Genomic DNA, 22,975 nt, shown 5'->3' with positions numbered 1-22,975 from the left:
TTCCGTAGTATCAGTTATTTATACGTAAATTTTCTCTAAAAATGTTTTTTATTTATCAAGAATTCAAACAATAAATGATAAAATCATCATTTTGCGGCTTCATTCAATTTCTAGGAGGTGAAGTATCTTTCTATTTTACTCATCAAAGTTTGGAACGAGCAAAAAATATCAATTCTCTATGCTCGCTAACGACGGCAAGATGCAACACGGGTCATTATCACTTCCTGCGCTCGTTTTTCAGATAAACTCATACGTATAATTAATGATGAAGAAATGTTTTCTTATTTTTGTGTATCTGTGATCATTTCTATTCTTCTGTTTTTTTGTGCTTCAGGTTTCGTTCGAGTTGACGATTATTTTGCTGTGCTTATATTATATATACTTGTATATATTGTCTGTGTTATGTCACTAATTTTCTAGATTTTTTTTCACATTTGTCACGACAAAATTGATTAAGATTTTTCGAAAACAAATTCTAATAGGGAAACAGACATTTTTTATTATTCAGTTATGAGTGTTGCATCACATTATTTAGAGGATAAAAAACATAAGCTTACATGAGATCAAACATACAGTTATTTAGAACCTTCATACAGTAGTTTTTTTTTTTTTTATAATATAAGAGTAGCAGACGAGCATGCAGTCCACCCGATGGTAAGTGGCTACAGCCGCCCATGGACATCTGTAATCAACCCCAGATAGGATTAGATATTCCTACCTGAGGTCGGCCACAGATGCGCCGCTACCCCTGAGGACTAAGCTGGAACGCCTCGGAAGAGTCTGTCTCCCTTACCACACCCTTCAAACCGGAACACAGCAGCGCTTAACACTGCTGTTATTAGGTTGAAATAGGTGTGGCGGTGGTGCCGCCGGAGTCGAACCACAAAGGGTTCTACCACCTTCAAATGTTAAACAATGTTCACCACCAGTAAATACTTCTTTGAGAACTACTAGTAGTAACCTATTCTCTTAAATATGCCACAGCCGTAAAATGTGCTTCAATAAAATATTTTTTTGCAATACGCAGCGAAAATTTAATATTTTTATACAAATTGTGCGGTGGCGTAAAGTACAAATCTCTTCGAAATGGGGTGAGCACTACACAGTATGTTACAGGGGGTTTACGAAAGTCGGGGTAGACGGGGTAGGTACCTTGTATGAAGCGGGGTGCGCGAAAACGCATTTCATGTTATGAGACTTTGGAAATAAATGTTTCATACGTGGACATATAAAGAAAAAATGTATAATAGTTATATAAGTAATTAGAGCTTATAAAATGACTTCGTTTGTAATTGTTATTGATTTTTGTTTAAATAATTAATAATTAGTTCTCCAATAATTTATTGATTTGGTAAAAGTGGTTTTCGTCATAAAATAACATGTCTTCTTAAAAAGAGTAAGTTTAAATTTTAATTGCACACCTTTATTCAAAATTTATATTTTTATTTTAGGTAGGAGTGTATTACACTCATTGTAACTTAGTACAATCTCGTGTTTTTGTTTGTGTTTAATGGAGTTTGCGAGTGCTATCCCTTGAGGTCTGCGTCCCTTGTGTGCAGCCCTCAACTTCAACGCTGATGGCTTTATAACTTAAAGTAAATCCATAGGGATTGGTCGCGAATTCTTAATACGGGACGCGGCTACGTCGTACTGAGCTACAATCGATATTCAATCACATTATCCCATTAGGACCGTAAGCGAACCTCGTTACGAGGACACAAATGTCGTTTGCGATTTAAAAAACGGAAAAAAATTTTGGTCTGAACTTTTTCGTTCTAAGAGAGCCGAGCTCAGCATTGAAAACGAAAAGCTCACAATAAAATATACTATTCTAAATGAATTAATGGTGCTGTGCCGACTACAAAGGACAATTCTGTACCATTATTTCGCGGAACTTCCGAGACTGTACCCGAAGGCAATTTTTGTATCGCCGTCTCAAGTTGCAAGGCGTATTTCATAAGTATAAAATCATATATGTCTGCATAGTACTAGGAATTCCTGTCGTATGTCCTTTAGTCCGTCTTAAGACGAGCACACGGATATTACGACCACGAAAAGGAATATAAATTATGTCTGTCTAACCTAAGGATCAACACCGGACGAATTAAGTATCTATAAGTTAAAGTAACCGATTATTATTTAACGTCATGTGAATATTTGCTTTCTCGCTACTACAAATTCATATTTTTTGTTAAAATCCTAGGAGCGTTGCTTTATTTTTTAATGTTACCAAAAATGAAATACTAAGCAAACGTTCGTCCGGAAGTGTGCACCTGTATTGACGATACATTGAACAGCTTTTATTTCAAGGGGCTAAACGAAAACATTTGTTCGATAAACCGTAAAGGTACAATTTCGAGAGGTGCGACCGACGCGACGAGTGTGATCTCACGTTGCGTTTGTGGCCTGTCGTCTGCGACAATACTAAATAGTAAATACTATGAGAATATTGGGCGCCGTTTTAAGACCTCGCGCGACGGACGCCTGTGTATTGTTGTAATGTCTGTATTTTTTGGAATATGAAGCTACGCTATACATTTCTGTAGTGTTTAATCAAATGAGGATGAAAAAAATATATTTTTTCATACTACTTCCGAAAATATCTCAATTGAAAAACGTAATTTCTATCAGTGTTGGTTCCGTTGACTACCGATTCGATGGGCGACAGTGCCGTGCGTCAGTCGCATCTCACGGAAGTTTACCTTTACTCTTTCTCAACGTTATGCCTTTTATTTTTATCGTTCGCAGTGAATACGGGTTGTGCAAGTATTGATATAAGCAAACGCATGCATCAGACGTACGGTTACCGAATAAATATACTTAATTTATTCCTATTGTTGCCTTTAGCTTTTTTGGTTACCTTGCCTCCTTTCGGGAAGTTGCGTTTTTGTCGCAGATGCCTCGTTGTTTATCTTACTTTGTAGTAATATCTCATAAGGAATACCTATATGGGATCAAACAAGGTTGTCCTTAAAGTGCAAAGTCCAACATTATACATGTTTGAAATTGGTAGATGTAACAGTTTTACCCGGAATTGTATATGAATGAGACTGAACGACATAATATTGTTATTTCGTATTACCTAAAAACAAAGGAAGAAACCATAAAGTGTTTCAGATTCAATAGGTGTTTATAAACTGACACCTGCAAAATCGATAAAGTCAATTCTTTAGATATTCATTGAAGTTAATTACGCGTTTAAGCGTTTAGTACACACGTGCAACAACATAGGATTTGTCTTTTATGACTGTTATTCGCTTTTTGAGGAGCGGAAAATGAACAGGTTTTAGTGAAATTTGTTTAAAATGTTGAGGTAAAAATGATGGGTACATTTCGTGGGATAATTTTATTTCTGACACAATTTTTGCACTTTTTGATGGGGTTTTAAATAAAGCGTCGGAACCGTTCACAGTTAAAATTACTTTGGAAGCGTTAACTGATGGAAAATTGACAAAAAAATACTATCTGTGCAGCTTTGTGAAAGATAACACATATTACGAATATGTTATGAAGATGACAACATGCACTGAACTAGGTACCATGAGACCAACTATGTCCAATATGGAACCTCTTGGATCAACTTGGGAACTTCACAAACATGAGAACATCAAGAGAGTTCTCGTTATTCTCTCGTCGTTATTTATATATTTCCATCAGCTTCTAATATCAAATAGATAAATTATCTTCAAAAAATCGTGTATATATAAATTAAAGTTATTGAACTCGCTTTCATTAAACTCTTGTGACCCTTTTCAATGAAAATATTTCCTGCCATTGTTTGCGATTCTCAAAACAGAGTTGCCGAAAGGGGACCGTTCCGCGCCATATACGAACGCTGACGATTTGACACAGGTGCATTCGACTTGGCAACGAAATGGTGGTCGATACCCTCATGACGCAGCCATTACTATGTCTGACACGCAGGGAGTTCCTAGTTCGTTCCCCGGTCGGACAAATATCCCCATGATATATGAGTCCGTCTGTGTCGTTTTATAACGGAGATTGTCTCAGGTTCGATTCCTGGCCAAGCAGACATCTGAATGAATTAGCTAGGTTGTATTCAAGGTCTGGATGTCAGTGCCTCAAAATTACTAGTAACCCATCAAAAACCCCAACAGTAAAGCAGCGTTGGGTACGTTGCGTTCTTGTAGATCGGTCACGCATGTCACCATCTATCACCCAAACCGTACACATATTCCTATCTTTTATCATTATCATAATACAACTTCTATTTAGATCAAACACCATACATTTATAGAGCGTGATGTGTGTGAACTTAAAAAGTTCCTTAGTGCCAACATTAAAGGCACCGTTGCCTCGCGATAACCCGTAATGGCGATCCTCCCAGCACAGGGAAGTGATAATATCCGTCGCAAGGAGGGTTCCCACGCGTTCGATTAGCACTGGACACGAACCCACTTCCTTTTTGTGACGTGGAAAGGTGTGAACCGGGCTGATTGGCTGATATAACGTAAGATATGTGTACGGTGTTGGTAATGTTTGGGAAAATAAATTGGATAAGAAATAAGGTTCATTATTTCAGAAGTATTGTTTATCTTGTTATCAATTAATATGCTAATCTCATTTTGGGCACCTTATTCTAAAATTATGAGTATTCAAATATAAATCGAAAAATGAATATAAATATGAGACAGAACATAACAAGATTGAGCTCAGACATTTCATAAAAGTTTAAGAGAGAAATTTCACAAATGCAGTTGGATTTTTGCTAAGTGAAAAGTCCCTTTTATCCCGTAATTTAGCACAGTGGTTTTGGTGATGCTACTTGTAAGGGAAATGGAGATTCCGTCGGAGTACGAGAGCCTGAGAGCAACGACCGATGAACGCAGCTCCCAATGGAGGATGGTACTACCCGTAAACGATTTATTTCAGTGTGTTCTTAAAAGATAAGATTAAATGCAAAGCTTGACTTTGTCTAAATCATTTAGTCTGTATTAGTAAGAAACTGTCGATAGAGTGTTTTTACTGAGAAGTAATGTAAAGGGCGTGAAAGATTACGGCATAGTGAAATTATTAGAATAATATGATGATATTAAAGTATACAATACATAGTTGTCGTCATAAGGCAGTGATAGCCTAGTGGTTAAGAAACTCGGCCTCTCGATCGAGGGGTCCGAGGCTCAAATCCCACCTCTGCTTTTTCAAAGTTATGTGCGTCTTAAAAAATAATTATCCTTTGCTAAGCGGTGAAGGAAAACATCGTGAGGAAACCTGCATACCTAAGAGATTTAAAAAAAAAATCTCGAAGTATGTGAAGTCTACCAATACGCACTTGGCCAGCGCGGTGGACTATGGCCTAATCCTTCTCATTATGAGAGGAGACCCGTGTCCAGCAGTGCGACAGTAATGGGTTGATGATGATGTCGCCATTGTTTCATTTATTAGTTTAATTACATTAAATCTTGTATTTTATGATTTTTATAGTTGAAGTACAAAAAAAAATCATCTATTTTACCTACTCACTGTAGAAGAAATGAAAATTACATTTAAGCGAAATAATCGACTATAAATGCTCGTGTGTTATAATTTTACGAGAATTCTGAACTAATGTTTTAATACTTGTTACGAGACTGACTTTCTATAAAATGTACGGACATGTCCGGTTTATGACACATTTAATTTGGAGTCCCTACGTGCTAGGGAAATGGGGGTGCCGTGAAAGACGAGGGGTGCAACGACCGACGGACCCCCGTTTGAACCAGGGCGGAGGACGGTTCGGATTAGTTCGAATTTTATTATGAGTAAGAGGGTTTTGCGAATTGCGACGAGTAAGGTTGTCAACCGACTTGTTAATGGTTTTTATTAAGTGCTTGAGTTATATAAAGTTAGTGTTTTTTTATTAAATTTAAGTAGAAAACTATATAGTTAATTCTAAGTGGAGATGTCCTTTGTTAGGCAGTATTGACACTTACATAAGTTTTTAATCAAAAACAAATATAAGAAGCTGTTGATATTGCTGTGTTTAGTCAAAACGGGAAAAGGGAAAGGTGTTACCTCCCAAGTCATAAAACTAAAAGATTTGCCGCCTCCCAAATATATATTTTTACTTATGTATAGCAAAATACAACAGATTAAGTAGCAAGTGGAGTATTTTTCTCGTATTTCGTAAAGACAATAACATAATATTGTATGTAAATAAGATTTACCTATTTAGATTTTTTATATTTGGCAAGTAATCTTAGGTTTATCTTTAATGGATGTCTCTAAAACATTATTGGTTTACAATGTCATTCAGAAGGAGAATAATCTTAGATTATTCTGTTATCTTAATACTTATAAAGTTAAGATAAAATCCAGTTTTAACTGGCTTTCATTGTTGCATGAAAGTAAATTTTAATCTATACCAAGTACTAGTATTTATACTAGTTATTTACTCTTACTGTAATATTATCACATACCTAATATGAGCAAATTATAGGTATGAGTATTATTTTGTTTAGTTGACAGATATGTGTAACAGTGTAATATTCGTAAGATTTGTTTGATAAAACAGACAATAGAACTCTTGGTGTAGTATGGATACATAAATGCTATACATATCTTGCACATGTCTGCTTTACAGCGCAAATGTAACATCTATCCAAATAATAATCAATCTATTTGAAGTTGATCACAAATGTATTGCTACCTTAGGAATAAGTTCGTATGCCTAGGACCTAAGTTAATGTTTTCATACGATTACGTTGGCAAACGAGTATTATCAAGTTCTTAATACAAATTAAAGTATTTTATAATATTTTTATCATTAAGGAGCAAATAACAATTCAGACCTAATGTTAAGGTCACTTCAGTACATGGACATCAGTATTCAACATCCCAAAAAGATTTAAGCGAAGAAGCAATTTTAAGTTGCATAGAAGGCAGTAAACTTTATAACGAAATGAATGCTTACATTACCTAAATCCGTAACTAACCCCAAATAGGATTGGAGCCTCGTCGGTGGTCGTTCACGTATGCGTTGTTACCCCTAAGAGCTACATAGAATTCCTTGTAACAGGTTTTCTCACTTACCACACTCTTCGAAACACAACACAACAACGCTTGACATTATTGTTACAATGCATAGATAGGTGTTGCGGTAGCGTTCCAGGAATTAAACCTGAAAGGGTTCCTTTAATTACACGAAAAGGAAATTTAAAATACAATATTTATGTCTAGGTTGTCTAAAGTGATAAGCGTTTCGACGACAAAGGGCTTAAATAACGAAACTTTTAAAAGTTTTCAGACGCTCTATCGTCGAAACTTAAAGCTATGAATTGTTTTTGTCGCCGGTGGTTTTAAATTTCTTTTGAAAACTGGACTGCACTGAAGAGGTTTATTAACAGCAGACTTTTCTTTAAGTTATCGTTGATGACAAGTTTTCTACATTACGGTTCAAATGTTATAGTAATTCAAATTTATATGTTAGAATGATTAAAAAACACTTTAATTGGTTTTTAATAATTTCAGACTTCTTTCTTTCTTTTATTTATGTCTTTTAAAAATTAGTTGACGTGATTTAGTGACACCTTAAGGTCTTGGACATTGTATTTCAACTAAAAATATTTTAACTTATAAAGCAATATTACAATGATAATATCTAAAATATCCTAAAAACCCTTACATTTGAATTTACCCTTACATTTGAATTAAGCCTTACATTGAATGTTTTTCATCCCAACAAAATTCAGAATAGCATGATATAATTTCATTACAAATTAAATATATTAAAAAAAATTAAATATTGTATTATTAGAGCATAAACCCGGTCGCACCATGGTTTCATTGAAACAATGTGGTAGTAAAGCCACGTTTACAATATCACGGTGCGCCGGTCGTGACGCCATCAGCACGCGTGTCTAATATCGCCCGTTTTGTGATGCAAATGGCGTATTCGAATTCTGTTCGGGTAGCGCGGTGGAGCGCTCACCCGCTCAACTCATTAGGAACTGTCGCTTTGTTGTTAATATCTCGACTCATACGTCCAAGTTTTGTATGGGAGTTATGATATACAGGGTGAATTTTTAAAACGGGCCTTTAGGGCCAAATCCGAAACTATAAGGATTAGCGAAAAATGCTGAAAGGAGTTACGAGGCCGATTTTGATAAAAACTAAAACTGCATCATTAGTTTTTTTTAATATTTTTTTCCTTAGCCGGGAATCGAACGAGTTCATTTTGAAAAAAATGACACCTCTATATTATTCCACTATTTGATAGTGTCGCTTATAAGGATCAAATTCGAACCGTGAACCTATAGAATGGAAGAAAAAATAAGACAGTTCTGTTACTGTCTCGTTTCTTATGTGAAGATCTATATTGTAATACTCTTGTATTAAATGGCCTCGATTTGCGAAATCTACATAAAGTTTATGGTGAAATCGAGTAACTATAGTTACTCTTATATAAATATAACCGCGTTAAGCTCATAAGCAACCCACGTTTACATGGAAATTGCCAAAAGGATACCGGCCATTTAAATTGAACATCCCACGTGCTACTGTAATTGCATATATTTTCGGTCTCTATCAAGGTTTCCCGCTATATTCCGGTAATATTTTATTCATATTTCAATATAATCGCATGCTTGTAATATTAAGTGTGATCAACATTAATAAAAGACGCTCATGATATTACGAATGTACGCGAACATCGCAATGAATGTAATATGTGAGGGAATTTAGGAGTATTAGTGTGAGGTAAAGAAGTATTTCATACAAAATATATATACAAGGATAGACCTCAAATTTAATCTTAAATATAAAATTCTCGTGTCACAATGTTAGTTAGCGTACTCCTTCGAAACGGCTGTACCGATTTTCACCAAATTTTATATGCATATTTAGTAGGTATATCTATATTGTGTGTGCATAAATAATAAATAAAAAAATAGGTCTGAGAATCGGCTACTATCTATTTTTCGTACCCCTAAGTGATAAGGGTTTTTCTCTCTTAACATTTTTTTATTTATATGGCAACACAACGCTTGCCGGGTCAGCTTGTAATCTATAAAACTAATTTGTGTCAATAACACACGTGTAAAAAATATAAATATATGCATTTATTTTAATAAAGTGTTAAATTAATTTATGCTCTGTACAACTACTGGGAAGAAGTCTGACTAGTTCAACGGTTTAACCGTTGGTTCAACTAATCGGTTTAACTACTGAGAATGAGCTGAACCTTCAGTCTATGGCATATACCATATACTGGTCCCTCGTTTTATTTCAGTAAATTAGTGAAGACTCTTCTACACTTTTAACTCTGGATTTACCGCATCGTAAACGCTGCCTGTTTCGTATTTTTATAAGGGTTTTAATTTCCTAATTAAATTATAGATAAACTAAATATAAATATAACGGCGCGAAAATAGCTTTCCATTCAAATTATTTCATTAACAATTATTTTAGTAGACTATATTTTTGGAGCGGGTAACTCCGGATGGGGTTGCAAGTGTCGCCTTTTTGTTATAAGAACTATGATTATTGTTTCGTTTTTGAGAGTGAGTGAGAAAAAAGGTATTTTGATACTACACACGCGATAATCCTATGGGTATTGTTATTATAGCGCGAAATGGCTCTACATTTTATACGTGAATATTAATAACTAGCTAGCTGTAATAATAACTAGCTGACCCGGCAAACTTTGTACCGCCTCAAAATCTATTTATCAAATATATTTCATATAAAATATAGCCTATGTTACTCGTGGATGATGTGGCTTTCGAATGGTGAAAGAATTTTTAAAATCGGTCCAGTCGTTTTTGAGCCTATTCATTACAACCAAACAAACAAAGTTTTTCTCTTTATAATATTAGTATAGATGAATAATTTTTTATGATGTTAGCAAACTAAAGAAACATGGCCTACTTAACAAAAATTGCGTAGAACTGTTATTTACTTTGTTAAATAAGTTCATTGATCATAAAACATCAGTAAATTTAAATTTAAATTTACATTTACTTAATCTGTCTTAATCATCATCAACCCATTACTGTCCCACTGCTGGGCACGGGTCTCCTCTCAGAATGAGAAGGATTAGGCCATAGTCCACCGCGCTGGCCAAGTGCGTATTGGTAATCTGTCTTAATAATTAGTATAAATTCTGAAGTGTAATTAAATAGGATAAGGAAAATACGTATCCTTACTAATATTATAAATCCGAAAGTAACTCTGTCTGTCTGTCTGTCTGGTTGTCTCTTCTTCACGCCTAAATCACTGAACCGATTTTAATGAAATTTTGTACAAAGATAGTCTGAGACCCGAGAAAGGACATAGGATAGTTTTTATCCTGGAAATCCCACGGGAACTAGGGATGGCGATCTAAGATCGATTAATCGGAGAATTTTTTGGACCAAAAAAATCGATATTTCGATATTTTAATCGATATTAGTAAGGATTGAATCGTAAACTATGCATTTGATCAAGTGATAATCTTTAGCAAAGTTGTTGTCTATGAGCCCACGAAGGTTCCAGAGTTGGTACGACCAATTTTCGTCAGATGGCGCCACCGTCATTCCAATGAAGGTACGAATTTTCAGTTTTATGTATGTTAGGAAGTCATATTATTTTATTTTAAACGCGGGCGAAGCCGCGGGCAAAAACTAGTAATAAATAAAAACGAGGACAATCTGTCTCAATCGCGAAGGTTTAGGCCGTCAGTAATTCCCGCCATCAATAAAACATTTATTTTGTTGAAGGGCTGTTCAGGTGCGTGAACAAATTGCAATCAATGCAGATAATTAAAGTCGAATTAGTCTGTTCGTGATTTTCCATTATTTGAGTAGCAATTCGTTCGCTCGTACGCGTGATAAGTGAAATTGATGTTCATAAAAGCGTTTAATTTGTTTGTGGTGTTTTAACTGATCAAAAATTTTATTGATGCCCACATACCGATGTATTTAGTGTCGGGTAATTACACAAATTAAAATTCACATACAATGCACCGCAAAATAAAGGGATATTTTAACAATAATAAACCCGAAATTAATTATGACAAACAGTGGGTAATTTCTGATTGTAGTGCATTAACGATTTATGAGAACTTCATGGGAAATTCTACATGTCTGAAAGGGCTTTCCAGAATGACTTTATGTATATTGTGGAGCATATCAACAGTATGGCAACTGGCATGTGATGATTAGTTTTAATTACCCTTTTAACCCGTTTAAGAACCTCTCCTCTCTCTTATACACACACGCACACACACACGAATGTACAAACACCCAGACCCTGAACTGTAATCGAAATTCGTTATTCAGGATCAATCTCTAATATGACTTCAAAATGTCCTTAAATTTCGATTTTGCATTTCAGGTTTCTTAAGAATACTTATTCTCAAAAACTGCTTTCTAAAATTATTATTTTTGATTGTCAACAGGGCTGTGACGGACCCGCGCGATGGCCGGCGTGTGGCGCTCAAGAAACTTCCCAACGTGTTCCAGTCGCTCGTGTCATCCAAACGCGTCTTCCGAGAGCTGAAGATGCTCTGCTTCTTCAAGCACGAGAACGTGAGTAGTGTTTCTTCTACATCTTTTTATTCTTACTACTAATAGACTGCTTAGTGGTTCGGTTAAGGTGGCGCCGCCGTTGCACTTATTTCTACTTTATAGTGTCAAATCAGTGACTAAAACTATCCCACCCTTCTAGCCCATAATCTTCTTATCACGGTTGAACTTGATGCTCGCCAACAAAACACAGTGAACCTAAAAAGCTCTTTGGGGTCACCAGCAACTATACACTTCGAAAAATTTTTTTGATTCGTATTCGTGTAAGGAAGAGACGTTAACTTTCAAATTAGTCTCTATATCCCTCTCTAAAATAGTCGGTAGCGGAATCTGTTTCTGACTTAGTGGTCGATATTTTTTTCGGAATGGAAATTATCCTAAATCCATATTAAAACATGACACTGTTATAATTAAAGTCGCCTTTATATTAATTTAATAGTGTAGTCAGTAGTAGTCAGTAGTAGACTTAATAGTGTGTAGTCTGAGAGACTTGTATGTAGATTGATGCCTGCTCTATAGTAATTATATTGTAGAACAGCTGCGTTCTAATCTGAAGGATGTGGTTAGCCAGACTTACGCTTGAAGCGTTCCAATACATGCGGTACGACCTCATGTAGGATACGAATCCTATTTATAGTTTGTTGTAGAGACTCTATATATGTTCATTATGTTCGATCTTTTGGCATTTCTATCAAAATAAACTGGTAAGTTGGAGTCTAATTTGGGTAAAAATAAATATTTTTTGGTCAATAAACTATAAATTAAAAAATAAATAAAAATTCTCAGATACAGAAAGGAAATGTACATTTATCCTTGAGATGTGTGCTTGACCGGAAATCGAACCCAAGATACATATATTGATCCTATGTCACTCAGATAGGCAATACATTATCCGGAGGTGTTTTGTTTGTGAATTATATAAATTTACGTAGTAGTCGTAATAGTTGTAAAATGATAATTTGTCATTTCTTATATATTTCTGCATACAAGAAGTCAAAATAAAAAAAATAACAATTTTTAAAAGATATCACGCGAGTTCCCTTTCGGATTTAGTAATCTTAATGTGTAAAATTTTTGTAAGTGTTAAAATTTATATTTTAATTACATACCACCTGCTTATATAATGTGGTACGTTGGAATATTCCACATAGCGGTGCAAGCTTTATACGGTGATGGTATGCCCTGTGTTGAGGCGATGCAGCTCCTATTAATCTTGTTGACATAGCTCGGTAGTTCGGTACATATTGGACATGCCGGGTGCGTAATGCAAAATGTTTTTTATTTAGGTTATTTAAATATTTCCAAGGAATTATGCATATTTAATTCATTATAATGACATTGGATTAATGGGGTACATACAGTTTATATTGAATTGTGTGGTTCATATTGATGCTTCTATCCAAAAGGGCTAACCTGGAGCGTCTTGTGCGAATGTACATCCATTTAAAATATAATACAGCAGCTCCTTTACAATGCTATTATAAGGCAGAGATGGGTGACTCGATGTACCACCGGAATTGAACTCCGGAAAATGCTATCATGAACAACATATACACAATATTAAATTCGGTTTAACTTAGATAATAACTAATTTGGTACGTTGTTGCCGTAGTCAGTTCGTCAATTTTGAGAAAATACTTAATTAGATCGATAACCTTTAGTATATTCGCTATCATGCCTACATGGTCACAAAATAAGTAACTTAACTCAGACATTTATAATAGGAGATAAAAGTTTAATTTTTCACTCAGTAGAACAATTATAAAGCTAATTACAATGCGGTGTGCGCTCTCGTCATAATTTATTCATCATCACAGTGTGTTTTATCGATCAGCGTTCATTGTTTGCGGTATGTGCGCAGTGGTTGTATAAACAGGATTACCAATACCGATGAAATGCGATAATGGATTCCCATGGTGCGTATTGTGTGCTGGGTCGACCCGATACGGTGATATACTCTCAACGGAAAAATCCGAAGTTTCGAATGATTCCTCGTCCATACTCCAGTACTTACGGATGACTTTTTCGAACTGGTTTGACGTATAATAAAGGTGTATTATTAATTATCGAGGGTAGTTTTAATTACAGAAGGATCGATTGACGGATGAACTCTGTGCTTTGTAGAGCCTAAAACAATAATTGTCGAATGAATTTAATTGGTTTTTAACATTATATTTCGCGACGATAAAAAAAGGAGAACTTTCGAAGCCATCTGAAATTTCGGTGACGAATATACGGAGTTGACCTCCCAGTGTGACGTTTTACAATTCTTTAGTGTGCAATTCACCAGTGTTCGATTGCTGGGTACGGGTCTCTCGATTATGGTATAGTGTTAATCAAATGAATATCTCATCTTCATGACAATATCAAAATATCTCGTAGGTTTCCTCTAAAATATATAAAAGAAAAAAATATGTGTATACGTGTGCCATCCGTGGTATAAAAATAAATCAAGGATTTTGTGATCGGTATGTCTGCCTGCTAATCTGTTTGGGGTGGGTGCAGCCCCGCTAAGTCTATCACTGAGTTTATTTGTAACGTTGCTTTTTCTTTGCAGGTTCTATCGGCGTTAGACATCCTCCAGCCGCCTAGCCTCGACTTCTTCCAGGAAATGTATCCTTTATAAACATTATAACATTTGGTCTGTAAGTACATAGCTTAAGATAGTAAGTAGAGATTCTCATTACTCGCGTATTTCCTATTTTTTTGTGACATGCGATCTTTAAGCACTTAGCAACTATTCGTAATGATAGTGTGCATTTTACAAACTATGTAGATAGCACATATATGATAAATAGTACGTTTTATTACTTATGCGTATGACTTATATCGATAAAATTATTTCAATATTTTTTTCATTAAATCTATGTTCATTCGAAGAAGGTAATTTCAGAATCGCAATCGGTTTACGTTTTTGAAAATAAAGCTATACTGAGTTTGCAGTTGACAAATTGAACTACTCTACTTTTGCCAAGCTATCAAAAAGCGTAGGTACTCCGCCGATTACTTTCTAAGGTTTTAAAGGTTCCTTACAAATTTCCAAACCAAGCAAAAGAAAAAGTAGGTATGTTTGCAAACTAACCTAACGTTTTGGCCTCTCGTAGCCTCATATTCGGTACGTGTAAACTGGTTAGCCTATACCTCTATATGCTGGGTTTTTAACCTTTTTGACTTGGCGGCACACTTCAGGCTTCAGTCAATCTTCCGCGCTGTCGACCCACTTCTCTAGTGGCCACACTCTGGCCGTGTTGACAGACGGCTGAATTTCTACTTTACGAAATTGTACGTTTATTTTTAACCACATTAAAAGATGTAGCTTTGATATCTAATTAATCTGCTAGTTTTGAGAAATAGGTACACATTAAATAGCTTTTAACTGGTACGTATATCTCTAATACCTAATTAAGTTGCTAGTCTTCACAAATATATGTTAAATAACTTAATACTGGTGCCTAGGAAATTTACTTTAAATAGTTATCTATTAACAAGAATGAAGCGGTACTTCAAAGTAAAAAGTATTCATCTGATAGCTATATTTACGATTTAAAATTTTTGGCTATACAGGGTGAATTTTTAAAACGGGCCTTCAGGGCCAAATCCGAAACTATAAGGATTAGCGAAAAATGCTGAAAGGAGTTACGAGGCCGATTTTGATAAAAACTAAAACTGCATCATTCGTTTTTTAAAATATTTTTTTCCTTAGCCGGGAATCGAACGAGTTCATTTTGAAAAAAATTACACCTCTATATTATTCCACTATCTGATAGTGTCGCTTATAAGCATCAAATTCTGGGAAGTAATGTTATGTGACAAATTAAAGGAAAAGGAAAATTTTGAAGAAAATACGTATTTTTCCATACATTGGCATACTAATCCTTAAGGATTATACATAACAAAACAGACACAGAAACAGACATAAGTCATACCATTGAAGAATTTGTTGGTTAATCAACTAATTATTCGATTATGACTATGACATACGGCTTAGTATGAGAAAGTAATAGTTTGGCAAATAAGTTACCGCCGTTTTTAGGATTGATTTTTTAATGAAAATAGATAACTGATTAAATAGTAAATTCTTATTGTTTGTTGATTACAACTTCGTTTCAACGTTAAATATGATTTTCTATATCTCTTTTTTTAGTAATCACTCGGATTTGACTCTAAAAAGTAATTCTCGCAAATTGTCAACTTTACATCTGTATTAAACGATACTCCGCCCATAGCAAGTAAATCTATTAATATGATTACACTGGTCAACAGTGGTTTTGTTGCCCTTGAAGTGAGAGTGGTTTCGAATACTTTTATGTTATTAATTTAAGAAACTAAAAACAGTTTTTGAATATTGGCTCTAGTTTTTTTTAATTCATCAATATTATATTATACAAAAAGGCAGTCAGTATAAGAACAAAAACAAGTATTATAGTAAAAATCTTTTTTTATTAAATATTCTTATAAATTATCAAGTTTTAATATTCAATTAAGGTAAAAACAAGTGACAAATAACAAAAAAACATATGTATATTTATGTTAAATCTCTGAAAAATATATTTTATATGCTTGTCTTTTATGACCTTTTTCAGGACAATCTCTTTTTAAAGACCAGCAGTAATCTGCCATCATATGACTATTCCATCTTCACTTATACCTCTCTTCCATAACTTTAAGGCCTTGATGGAAGCGCCCTCCCTGTTCTTCACTATAATCTCGCAGATTCTCAGGAAATCTATCTCTAAATGACTGTGGAGATAGCAATTTTATACTCGTGTGTGCTCCTATATTCTTAAAGCTCCTCAACATTTTCTGTACTATTTCTTCGTAGTTTGTTGCTTTATTACAACCTAAACAACCTTTAACATCCGCTACGCAATAGTAACAATCATCAAAATGATTTTTCGGCTTCATCCAGATCATTGGAATACCAAATTCTAGTCCGCGGCGTTCTCCTTTTTTCCGCAAACGTAACGACTCAACATAAGACTTACAAACTTTATGAGGAACCCACGACTTATCTTGTTTTTCAATATGTAAACCAAAATATTCTGTATGTACCCCTTTGATATAGTCTGTAATATTTCGCGTCTGTTTTATTGTTATATAAACACCACAAATGTAACAAAAAACGTCTGCGCTATATTTGTATTTTCTTTGCGTAGTATTCATATTTCTAGAACAAAATAAACATGAATATTATATAAACCAAAATAAAAAAGTACTTTACTACACGGAAACATAAACAAACAATACAAAAACACAATATGGAAATGTTTAATAAATCAAGTATTAGCAACTTACCCAAAAGCGCGTTGTGCGTCTTTTAACCTTAAGAAAACACTGATTTCGACGGTATTTACACGAAATGAGGGGAGGGGGAGTCACGTGACGTTTATGTAGCAACCTCTGTACTGCATAAGAATAACTATTAACATTTATGAAAACATAACTTTTATGATATTATAATTTGGATGACCTGGAATATCGATTTCAGAGGAAAAATAATTAAAAAACAACAAATGCCAAATTAAAAAAAAACAAGAGCCACTTCAGCAATTTTATAAATATATTCGAATTTTGTAAGTTTGAAAGTAAATAAATCCAAAGAGATATCCAGGGCAACAAACAAAAAGATATTTTTTGTTGACCTGTGTTATTATTGATATGATTGCTGTAATAATATGTAATTTGTAAATTGACATTCATGATTGTAATAATTTGTATATTTTGTATAACTGATTAAAAATTAGCGACTATAAAATTGTAATTTTGCATGCCTTTAAGGTTAAATAAGTGGAAGTCATATTATTTATTACACCTAATTTACTGTACCTTATTTAAGCAAATAAAGATTTATTATTATTATTTATTTATTTATTATTATTTTAATGGACCTAAAAATAACCTTAGCTAAGTCGGACATAAAAATATAAATTATTGGGAAACAAAACGTCCATTTCGAATGATTAGAAACATTGAGCCAATAAAAATGTTAATACACGAAATGTTTAAATTGATGAATGGCGGGAACTTAACTGCCAAATTAATATGAAAAAATATGTATTTTCTTAAAATTGAGGCTTTTCTTTTAGTTTGTCATTTATCATTACTTCCCAGATTTTGATCCTTATAAGCAACACTATCAGATAGTGGAATAATATAGAGGGTGCATTTTTTTTTCAAAATGAACTCGTTCGATTCCGGCTAGGGAAAAAGTTATTTTAAAAAAGTAATGATGCAGTTTTAGTTTTTATCAAAATCGGCCTCGTCACTCCTTTCAGCATTTTTCGCTAATCCTTATAGTTTCCGATTTGGCCCTGAAGGCCCGTTTTAAAAATTCACCCTGTATAACGATGTTTTATCATTTCATCCTTGCAGACAAAGGTTTACTAATTAAAGACGGGCATGATTTTGTTTTAAATACTTAATGCACATAAAAGCTTTTTGGTTATAAAAGTTAAAACTATTTATTTGCCAATCAAATTATAGAGAACGGTGGTAGTATAAAGTTAAAAATTGCAAACGGTTTCGTACCCGCAACGTTTTAATAATCCGCCGCAGACATTGAAGGACGTTATTGAGTTACGTCAGTTTAACTGCTGCACGGCATTTCTAGGCGGTTAACAGTTATTTCGCTTTGGTCTATTTGTGGTCGCTAATATAAAAATATAATTAAATAGGTGTTATATGTATTATTTGGTCAAGCAATTGTTTTTTTATGTATGGAAGGTATAAACGAGCAGTGTGGAAATCTGACGTCAAGCGTTCATTGTCGTCCTTGGACAATGGTAACACACTCAACTTTCAAGAGCAATCCTATCAAGGGTCGATTACTTACTGTTGTTTTTTCAAAACAAGTAAATTGGAATGCCTTATATGAGTAGGTATCTGTGTGTTACCAATTTTTTTAGTCTTTTTTATCTTCAGTATTTCTCTAAAAGTGTAGAAGATCATTTTCGTACCTTATTTATAAATGTATCTCTTGGAAGTGTGCGTACATTTCCGTGAAGTTCGTAGTAAACACAACATTTCATATTTTCTAAACGTACAATACAATTCTCCGGAAGGACACGTTACAGAGGAACTGCAGGATAAAGGGGTAAAAGAATGCAGTTAAGCGTCGGCAGATGAACTGCTCTAACTCAATAACACTCGGCAGCGGGGAAATAAAATGTAGAGACGTAATTTTGGGAAACAACTGTAACAATACTTATCTGTGGGTTGAGAGTAAGGCCAAACATAAGCGTATTAGCAATAAATTGTGTAGTTAATGTCGTATATGGCTTATAGGTATTTAATTTCTATTATTACTAGACACTACTATAATTGCTAGTCACAAGCAAAAGTTTAACGTGGTTAGCTTTAAGCCTGATTTTCTTATAAGCTTTTTACTAACTGGTAATGTTACTTGTATTAATCAAATTTTAACTACGTTCACTTAATCATTATTTGTCCTTAAATTTGGAATACGTTACATGAGATGGACTCGGATGCTGTCCATAGCAGCGCTCTAACCTAAACAAGATATCCTCGTTGGGTTTAGGCTTCTTGGATTAATCTCAATAAGTACCACGGCTTTGGTCGTAATCGCGATCTCTTGATGGATGCGATATTTCTTTCATCTTCAGACATGAGTTAAATAAACGCAAGTAACATTTTATTCATATAATTACTTTATTGTCATTTATAACGATGTTACTGTTATTTCCTTAGTTCATATGCGTTTACTCAACAGTAAAAAAATAATAATTTACTAATGCTCGTTCTTCAAGGATTTTCGTTCTGTCAAGTTTAACTCTCGTCTAACGAACCCAAAATTGTATTGTCAAAGAATTTCTCAAGACTTTGGACCCACGAAACAATTTAGGGTCGACGACACTGCGCAAAGGGCAAGTAATCGAATTTTCGCCCGGCCGGGGACGTTCGCCCTTCATTAGTAGTGGAAATATGTCTTTGTTCTCTTGTCCTGTGAATTGTTCTAAGGTAGGTAACTTTAGCGAAATACAAAGAGTATTATTTTATTCTAAAGCAGCAAACTTTTATTTGGTAGATAAAGTGGTGCGTTTGAAAATAAAAATCAGTGATAGCCGTGTGTGGTTAAGAAACTCTGCCTCTTAATCTAGGGGTCCGAGGTAAAAACCCAGGCTCGCACCTCTGATATTTCCAGCGCGGCGTACGATGGCCTAATCCTTCTCATTCTGAGAGGAGACCCGTGCCCAGTAGTGGGATAGTAATGAGTTGATGATGATGATGATGTTCGAAAATAAAATGAAATAGTTTTTAAGTGAAAAATTGTTCAGAGTTTGAAGAAGACGTTTGATCACGATGTATGTTGTTAATTTTAAATGCAGTAATAAATCACTTCGCAATTTAGCTTGTCAGCGTGTTAATAAAACCGGTTAATTATCATTCAGATTTAAATGATTTTAAAATGCCATTTGAGTCAAATGTATTTTTTACATACTTATGTTATTCCTAAATATACACACTACAATTACTTCGACCGATATCTGTATTACGTTCCGGAATTGCTATGATATGCAATTTAAAATTTTTAAATTAGAGAATTTGAGAATATCGAAGATTACCTATACGGCGCCGGTGCAATTTCACGGTGTTTAATCATCAATACGTCGTGCCATCGCAATACCTTATACGCGAACACGTGGACATACTTTTCTATAAGTGCCAATAGCTCTGGCTACCATGTTGTAAACTATCTACCATGTCACGCTACATGGAATATAATCAATTCTTTAAAGTTTGACTAGGGGCACATTTTTGTGACCTTTTTCATGCACGCGAAGTTTAACTGTCCTATGTTTCGCACGTCATGTTATAGTTGAAGTAAAAATGTTATATGTTGTGTTGTAGTAATGTGATACTTTTTCTGCATTCACTCTTTCGCTTTCCAGGCGAGGGTCTTTGAATAGTAGTCAAGTCAACTTGTTCAAGGTGTTTTAGAGGTTTGCAAAAACATTTAAAAAAAATTTACAGGCCTGTTTGTCGTTAAATCTTACCAATATTGTATTGGAGCAGCGTTGCGCAGTATGCTTCATGTATTCGCAAAAGCGGATAAAAAAACTGTCCCCGGTATTGAAAATCTTCCAACCAGACACCTTATTTTATCTCTATATATTGCAATTCCGATAGCATTCTCACAAATACTCCGGATCGCTATAAGATATTCAATCTAAAAGTTTGTGAACTTAGCGACAGAGATTACACGACGCCGCCGTGCAATTTCACGGTGTCGAGTCATATGCAGCGCCGCCGTGGGATTATATTTTAACGTTACGTCACTTCGCCATCATACTCTTCGACACTTTGACGATTTATCGTTTAAAGCTGCTATAAAATCTATTTTATATAACGTATCGGTTGTAAAAATGGTTGCCAATATACGTGGTATTAAAACGATTTTTTTGTTCTTCATTTTATTATTATCTATCACAATAAGTCTGTATTCTAATGTATAAAACTTAAAAAGTGTAGAGCCAGTAAACATAATAGGGGCCAGCAGGCATGCTATTTTAGAGTGGGCTATCTACGATGAGCTTTTCGGAAACTACATGTAGCTACTAAAAGCCAAAAACGTGAATACAGCATAATGTAGTCGCAAAACACGCAATTTTAATAGCGCTATGCAAACGCGAAAAAGCAATGACTGAAGTAACTCTCCTTCTAAGGGCATTATTCAGTATAATGTTTATCAGTTACATTTAACTGATAAACATTCGGTAATATCATTTTACCGAAGTTCAAGACAAATGACACTATTAAACTACTGGTATTTTTAAACGGTTTTATTTAGCTCACCCCGTTTGTTAATATTGATATTAAAACTCCCAACAAAACAATAGCCTTTACTCTAATATCAAAATGTTAGGTGTGGGCAGTTCGTAAATGATCGTGTTACATCACTGTATTATAATATGCGTTTATTGTACAAGGAATTCCACTTAACCTGTTGCTTGTCCGTTCCGAATCGGACACCGACGACAATGGGAATTAAACGGAGGCCCATCGAAGGGAATCCTATTAGGTACATGGTGTAATCAACTAATGGTGTAAACGTAGGGATGGCGAATCTATCCTATAAAGATCGATTCGAATCGCAGTTAGAAAAATCGATTTACAAAAAAATGATGCCCAAAGAATCGATTCTCCGAAAATCGACTTCGATCAATTCAGGGACGAAGCTAGCGAAAAAAAATAGTCATCAGGAGCAAACCATCACTGAATTACGTATCCGTCAGCAAAAAAATGTAACAACACAACACGTAACAACACAACGTAACAAATACCTATAACACATCTGCTAATGTTCAATCAACTTCGAAAAAATCGATTTTTCTAGGATGAAACATCCATTCACGAAATCCATCCATTGCTGGAGATCGATTAAAATAATCGATGTTTATGACAAAAGATCGACCCTTCGATTAATCGATTTCCCTTTGAAATCGATTAATCGAAGAGTATACCTTCCCTATGTATACGTCAAATCTACCGATACCCGTCCAATCGTTTAGTGTAATCAGTCTAGTGTGTTAGTTACTCTACGTCGATTAGCTATTATTTGTGTTTAGATTTGAACGGTTAATTTGCGTTATCGCGTTTTTATACGCTTTTGTTTGGGTTATACGTTTCGTTTATTTTTAGCTTTAGATTGCTAGTTGTCGGGATGTTAGTAGAACAGGAGTAGAGAGTAGAAGTCGACGGTTATTAAGCTCGATGTTAACGTTCGTTATTGATAATATATTGCAAGGAAATTTTTAGGTATTGACAAATTTCGATCTTTACCAAATTTATTATTAACCCTCAGGGTATGACTAGGTAAACTTAGGTGAGTTTAAAAGGTAAGCTATGTTAAGCCTATATTTTATGAGTAGCAACTGAACATGTAAATCGTGTAATGGTAAACAATGGCGGCAACAAACTTGCAAGTATCTCCACACATGATAGAACTTGGAGCTCTATTTGAAGTCGCTCACAGGTGCGTTGTTATTTAAGTATTATATTTGCACGCCGAAGGTGTACTTGTTGGTAACATACATTTCTTTATTTATTCAAAATAACACACTCCATATCTTTTATTACGCATATTAACTAACGAACACCTATGTACGGTGCTACGTGAATACAACATGCAATAATTCGATCATTCGCATCCAATTATCAAATGATTGTCGCGGCGTCGGTTCGGTGTATCTGGGGTGTCCGGCGCCGATTATCAATTTCCAATTCAATTTTCGACAGCACTCGTCGCTAAACGTTAACGATATACACGGCCTAATCTCATTTGTTACAGTTAGAAGTACTTATACATTATTTACAATTAAATATAAAACTAAATTTGGAATTTATAACTAACTCTTTAACTATAAAGACTGAACATAATACTTTGTTACGCAGCCATTGCAGAACGTATAAGGCTGGGTCAACGACAAATTTATCTGTGAATATAACATGCA

The 22,975-nt window shown here is 34.6% G+C and overlaps 1 protein-coding gene across 1 annotated transcript in view; it reads left to right on the top strand.

Annotated features, from left to right (window-relative positions):
- Nucleotides 1–22,975, top strand: part of nmo (serine/threonine-protein kinase nemo) — a 211,565-nt gene that overhangs the window by 107,927 nt on the left and 80,663 nt on the right. Inside the window, 2 exon segments of the mRNA XM_073087289.1 lie at nucleotides 11,378–11,507; nucleotides 14,062–14,117. Coding sequence (XP_072943390.1) covers nucleotides 11,378–11,507; nucleotides 14,062–14,117 — 186 coding nt within the window.

The sequence above is a fragment of the Epargyreus clarus genome, unplaced genomic scaffold, assembly GCF_041222505.1.
Source record: "Epargyreus clarus isolate Ecla_fem2 unplaced genomic scaffold, WU_Ecla_fem_2.2 ptg000026l, whole genome shotgun sequence".
In the NCBI taxonomy this organism is placed as follows: domain Eukaryota; kingdom Metazoa; phylum Arthropoda; class Insecta; order Lepidoptera; family Hesperiidae; genus Epargyreus; species Epargyreus clarus.
Note: the sequence above shows the minus strand (reverse complement) of the source record. Positions and strands in the feature narration are given on the sequence as shown.